The sequence below is a fragment of the Cryptomeria japonica genome, chromosome 1 (assembly GCF_030272615.1).
Source record: "Cryptomeria japonica chromosome 1, Sugi_1.0, whole genome shotgun sequence".
Lineage (NCBI taxonomy): Eukaryota > Viridiplantae > Streptophyta > Pinopsida > Cupressales > Cupressaceae > Cryptomeria > Cryptomeria japonica.
The window spans coordinates 583,392,487-583,399,185 of record NC_081405.1 but is presented as its reverse complement, the minus strand read 5'-3'; the positions used below and the strand labels follow the sequence as shown (position 1 = coordinate 583,399,185).

The following is a 6,699-nucleotide window of genomic DNA, read 5'->3' as shown; positions in this document are numbered from 1 at the left end:
CTGGTCAGCATTGTTGACAGCACGACACAAAGGTATGCAGAATCTTGACGTAAGTGATTATTTATTTCGAGAATCTATTCGCGGGATCACTCCTTTTTATGTTGATATTTATGGCTATTTTGAATATATTGTTAGATCCTTATTTGTTTCATCAGATAGAGATATTTTATTGTGATAAAGAATTTTAGGCTTATTTCACTGGTTCTAAGTTTTTATTATTTTGATTTCAGTTTAGGAGCTCTACATTCAACAAGATTTATTTCTGATGAGCTCAATTTCACAGGCAGACTAAAAGTCTATTTACATTTTTTATTTTGAATAAATTAAGTTTGATACTTTTTACAATTGATATAATTAATCTTATTTTAAAGGCAGAAATTATAGATAAAAACAACATATTATAATTGGAAGTCTGTGTTTGGCCTATATTTTATAGTTATAGGCGAGTTTATTTGAATTTTTTATGAAGTCAATATGTATTTTAGTTCTTGACTTGTTGTTTAACACATTTTTTTGGTTTTCTTTTATTATGTTGTTATTTTATATTTTATAGTTTATACTGATATAAAGGATCCCATTCTTCATTGATTTTTAAGCTACAAAATTTAATCTTTTTTCTTTAGGTTGGTAAATTTCCCTTGGAGGAAATATGATGGACCAATATTTTGATCAAAATTTGATGCTTGGTATGGTATGACCAAAATTTAAGCTCATGCATTGCTACTTAATAGAGTTGTATGTCATCTCATACAATCCATCAAATTCCAAAGCTATAAATAACATAATTAAAATAAATTGTGGAGTAGAGCTTGCTTAGGAAGAGTAATTTCATCCCTAGCTACTAGTGAAGTTTTGATAGTTCGTAATAACTTTAGATTAGTTAATTTTTTTTGTTTTAAAAAGCAAGTGTAGTTATTGAAATACACAAAATTGTTGTATACACTCTCCTTGGGATCACAAGGTTTAGTTCACTTTTTCTAACATATCTTAATGACTAGCAATATGAGAAATCCCATCAATTGAAAGTAAAGATGTTAATAACTAGAAATATCATTACCAAAATCATAAATGATGATTGGATAATGTGAATACTTTCTCTCTTTATATTTTGTTCTAGGCTTTTCATTTGAGTGTTTAAGCGTAAAAGATTCTTGATGGTGAATAAAAATTGACTAGGGCCTTTTGAATACTTTAGAGATGAAAGTTGACTATAACATTACACATCATTATGAAAGGGAGTGAATGTTTCATTCTTCTATAAGATATATCGTCTTTTGAAGTCATGCAATTGTGTTCTTATGATTTATATCATTCGTTGGTACTACTTTTGTTTGGGATCATGTGCATCTGTGTTTTAGGTTTTGGATGGTATTTTTTCATGACTAGCAGTAGTGGATCTAAAGACCTAGTATACGAAAGATACATCTAGAATGATAGATCATATAATTTTTTAATTATTTTTATTATGTTGAAATTAAAAGTTTTTAAGGAAATTTTTGGTAGCAATGACATAGGAGATAATAGACTGGTACATATGTGTTTCAATTTTAGAGAATTTAATAGATAAATACAATGGTTGAAGGTTGTAAATCTGATTTACCCGCTGTATACATTAGAGACAACATGTACAGCCTAAAGATGGCCCTATTATTATGACCAACTCTCTTGATGTTGAAAACTCTGAATTATTTGGCGTTATGTCCAACCCTACATTGTTTTTGGCGTTATGTCACCCTGCAGGAAAGGAAGTGTTTATTCCTTTCATATTTGATGTTGAAAACTCTCTTGATATAATGTAAACAAATCTCCTTCCAGTCTGATTTAATTGGGATCTATCGTGTGGATATGAAAGAAAGATATTAAACAAATACTTGTTTGTAGTCACTCTCCTCTTTAGTCTTTTTCTTATATTGCTTTTTGAAAGTAAACAATGTGATTCAGAAGATTTCAACCACGAAACGTTTACCCTGATTTAAGCAAGAAGAAAAGGCAAACTAACAGAATTTAGATGTTCTATAAAGTAGTCATCCTCATTGGTGTATTTGATGGAAATTTTTTAATAAAACAATAACATTATATTCGAAATTGGGCCTTCTTTTGCCATACATCATATCGGTTTTCCGAATTGGCAAGTGGAAAATCTTGTGACAGTAGAACTCCCGTACATCAAATCTGGCTCCGATTTTCATGGTAACACTTTGCTTAATTTTGGCCATGTACAGCTCCGCCTTCACGGTTATGATGGTGAAAGCGCTTTTGCCTTTGATTCTGTTTATCTTTTCTATTTAAGTCAGCTTTTTTTTATGCCCTCTTTCAAAATCGTGTCTTGGAAATGATCCGGAAACTGCATAGGGTCAGTCACACTAATCAAAATCTAATAACAATGATTTTTTTTTATCGGCAAAAAAGTGGCAGTATATTATTTATATTATATTTAAATATAGAAAAATGTTATATAATTTAATATTAAGTTTTCTAAATATTCAATCATATTGTTGTGCCCCATACACGAACGAAATCCACTTTCCGAGTTAGTGTGAACAAACTCTACAAAACCTCTTCCGAGTCAGACGCAGCACAAAATAAAGTTTCTCAGTGAGATATAGATGCGACAGAATTGACGGGAGGATGTACCATGTGGATATGCATTAGAAAGAATATCAAACATGTATTGATTTTTTTTTATCCTCGAAACATTTTAACTCAATTTAAGCAGGAAAGGAAGAATAGTAGAGAATGTAACAGAATATCGATGAGATATAAAAGTGATAGTCTTCATTGGTTTATTGAATTAATTATAGCAATTCCACAAATGAATGACTTTAATTACAGGAAGTTTAAGCCTTCCTTTCCCAGACAGCATAGTCGTTTCCCGATGTGGCGAGCTGGAAATCTTTAGACGGGAGGAACTTTCCCACATCATATCTGGCTCCGATTTTCATGATAACCTTTTCCTCGATGTTGGCCATGTACAGGTCGGACTCTGCGGTTATGATGGTGCAAGCACTGTTGGCCTTGATTTGGTTTCTCTTTCGTATTTCAATCAGCTTTTTTATGCCCTCCTTCAAGTTCGTGTCCTGGAAATGATCATAAAACTGCACGCAGACAGCACAGTCACCCAATGGAATTATAATCACAACACAAATCACTTAAATAACAATAACAATAAAGATTAAAAAAACTAAGAAATTACAATGGTTGGCACTCCGGGGTGAGTGAGAATATAGGCATATCCTTGCATAAGTTTATCAGGAGGAAAGGGCCACAAGTTCTGCGTAGAGCCCGTGTCGTGGTTATCAATGAAGGTGATGGCCTTTTCGGGCCAGACGCCGATCATGCCAGAGGGTTTGCCGTTGGAGTCCCTTAAACGCCAGAGCTCGTTGTTCTGCACAGCAAGCTGCAGAATTCCTTTGGTAGTAAAGTCGAAAGTGGCAGAGTGATCGCCGGTGGAGTGAACCCAATCGACCAGTCTCTGCCGATGAGCATTCTCTCCTCCGTTTCCAAAATTGAGTGTGTCCCACACCTCGCCCACAGCGAAAGCAGGGGCGGTGTTTTGGATGTACATAGCCAGCAAATTCCCCGCGTATCCTCTGCCGAAATCGAACCTCCAGCCGTCAAAGCCGATGTCGGACATAAGCCACTTCATCCACTCAGACAACTCGCGCTGCACACGCGAGTTTGTGTGGTCGACGTCAGGTGCAGCCTCGTAGTCATATCCAGTGTCTGCGTTGCCCATGCCACATGAGTAGGGTTTGTCGTGGACGGGAATGGCCCAGGCGCCCCAGTCGAGGCGGTCGTCATCTGTTCCTCCTTCGAAAATACACCAGTTGCCTTTGTCGTCCTGCTTTGAGCCCGTCCTGTGATTGATGACTATGTCGCACACACACCGCACTCCGTTCTGGTGGAACGCCTGCACTGCCTTCCGCAGCTCAGAGGAACTTCCATACTTGGATTCGTCCAGGTCGTACAGCTTCCCCGGCAGATAACCTGTATACTCAAATATTGGTTTACATTAGCACTGGTTTCATCTATAGAAAGACAGCTATGGATTAAGTGACTTGGTCAGAATTATTTATAGTTTATTAGGTAATGACTTTTCCATCGACTCCATAACACTTCCCTTGGGACAATCATAATTTAACCTAAAAAACAAAGCCCACCGTTTCTTTCATACCTTGTGGAGCTACAGACTGAGAAGGTGGGGGAAACCAGACATCTGTTATACCGGCTCCTGCTATCTCTTTTGCGGCCCCTTTCAGTACGTTGTACCATGAACCGCTCTTCCAGGACTCCCAATTGAATCCCTGTCATTCGCCCCATACGTTAGAATTATTATTAAATCTAACGTTACTAAGCTTTAGGTTGCCTGCTATTAGTATTTACCTGAAAAAAGACAATATCCAGAGGATCAGATTTGTTGTTGCCGCCTGATGGTGTCTGGGTCGAGGCACGAATGATGAACCCTAATAATATGACCGTGACTAATAATTCACCTCCAATCTTACCCATTTCTGGATTGATTTAGAGAATAACCAACAAAGCATTCAGTTCGGTACGGCAAATGTTTGCTGTGCCGCTGCATCAGCTATGCATTTGCAACCTCTTTATACACGCCAGCACAACAAACACAATAACAACCACCACAAGTTAGCATAAAATGTGGCTGGCCACTAAATTTTAATATTGCCTGCCTCCTCCGCGGGAAGTTAAATATTTTTATGTAAGTGGTGAATTTCCTAGCTGGGGATTTCTTTCAGCTTTCAAAGTAGGATTGTATGTAAATCTTCCCTCAAATTTGTTAAGATTTTATTAACAAATTCTCATTCAACTTAGACGAATTTTTAAGTGCTTCTACTCGTAAATAAATTTATGTAATTTATAAATTTAATAATCAATCCAAATTAAATTTATACTAGGTTGACGAATAGAATAGCAAATCTAATAATTAGGAGGAAGAAATTATGTAATTTTTTATTTTATTTTTGTAGAATGATGGTCTAGAGAAAATGTTGATGATACAAAAAATTAATTTGTTTTTCTCATGAAAATAATGTATAATATTGGCATCTAATAAGTATAGAAAATTGAAAAAATCAATCTCAATCATCATGGATTTGAATTGGTAAAACACAAACTCGTGAAACCTACTTGCTTTGGTTTCATATATTTGATACATTTGTAAGGACTATAATGTTTATAAAAATGTAAGGGAATCTATCAGATTTTTAAGGTAAAGTTATCCAAGGTCAATCACTTAGTTCAACTAATGTTACAAATCTGAGAAAATATTTGAAGGCAATATATGAAAATATTCAAGGTGGCTATATATAGATGAAACAGATCTGATTCTTTGTCCCTTAGAGAATTCAAATGTTGTATAAATGATTTCTCCTTATGTTACTTATTCTATCTTATTTTATATATCAATTAATGGCATGTTGAATATCCTTAAATATTGAGAGATAACATGTATCACACTAGAATTGGTTAGTGAAAAATGATAGAAAAGATGAATTTAAAATTAAGTTTCACTCCATGCATCACAAGATCAATCCTAAGCAACACAAAAATCAACCTAGACATTGAAATAGTAAATCTCAAGGCAAATATTGAATGTGTTGAGGTAAGTGTAATGGAGATAGAAAATAAGGGATTTATAAGGAATGTGTGGGAATGAGTGTAAGTAGAAGACACTAAATATGGATAGCATAAGAAAAACCTAACGCATAAGTGTTCACTTGATCAATATGTGATTGTACTAAAGGAATTCACCAAGGTGGGAAGTGTGATGCTAAAAATGTGGTATATAAGAGGCATACACATATAATGAGACAATAAAAACATAATTGAAAAGCTTAATTGAAAACTAGATTAGAAATTCAAACCTTCCTTGAAATGTCCCATTTTCCTCTATTCTTGAGGACCTTGAAGGTGTTGGATTGATGGCCTCTCAGCGGAGCAATGACCTCCAAAGTGACAACTCAAGAGTTCAGTAGCTATTTGATCATGATTGAGTATGGAGATGATATGAAATGCATGATTTAAGAAACTAGATTAACACGCTATGATTAATCCAAAATCTATTTACTAGATAATTGAAATGAAAAATGCCTATAGTAATGATGCCTAAATTGATATGAAATGGGATCCTTATTGCTCCAAAATGAGAGATATTTATAGGAATTCCAAGGCCAAAGCTGAGGTGGTAGGAATCGACGGTCCAGATCTGATCTGAAGATATCAAGGGCCAAGATTGAGGAAGTTGGAGAAGAGGTTGGAGGAAGGGACACTTATCATTTCTGTGGTGACAAGTGTCAAGGAGCCTTGCTCATGAGAGGGCAAGTGTCCAAGGGAGAAGACATGTGGCAAAAGTGCCATGTGTCTCAAGGGAAGAATATCCACACCATAGGAGGTTAGGATAAGGAGATTAGAATGTGCAAGACAGGATAGGGTTAGTTAGACCCAAGATTAGATTGAATGGGTTAAGCTAGGGGATGGTTAGATTAGGTGGTTAAAGTTAGTAGCCATGTGCTCATTTGAATTTAGAAATTCAAATAATTGGAAAATGACAATTAATCTCAACAAACTTGAGTTTGTTAATCTTAATTAGGGATTAGAAGAATTGATTAATATGGGGAGACATTAATTAATTTAGAATTAATTAACCAAAGGGGGATATGAAATGAACTATATAAATAA

General features: G+C 35.2%; 1 protein-coding gene across 1 annotated transcript; it reads right to left on the bottom strand.

Moving 5' to 3' along the window:
* Window positions 1-2,591: 2,591 nt before the first annotated feature.
* Window positions 2,592-4,626, bottom strand: LOC131028048 (alpha-amylase-like). The gene is made up of 4 exons (XM_057958205.2): window positions 4,384-4,626; window positions 4,175-4,304; window positions 3,194-3,987; window positions 2,592-3,095 (listed from the first exon to the last, which is right to left on the bottom strand). Exons 1-4 carry the CDS (start codon window positions 4,507-4,509, stop codon window positions 2,838-2,840), a joined length of 1,308 nt encoding a protein of 435 aa, XP_057814188.2. The 5' UTR covers window positions 4,510-4,626; the 3' UTR covers window positions 2,592-2,837.
* Between the last annotated feature and the right edge of the window lie 2,073 nt (window positions 4,627-6,699).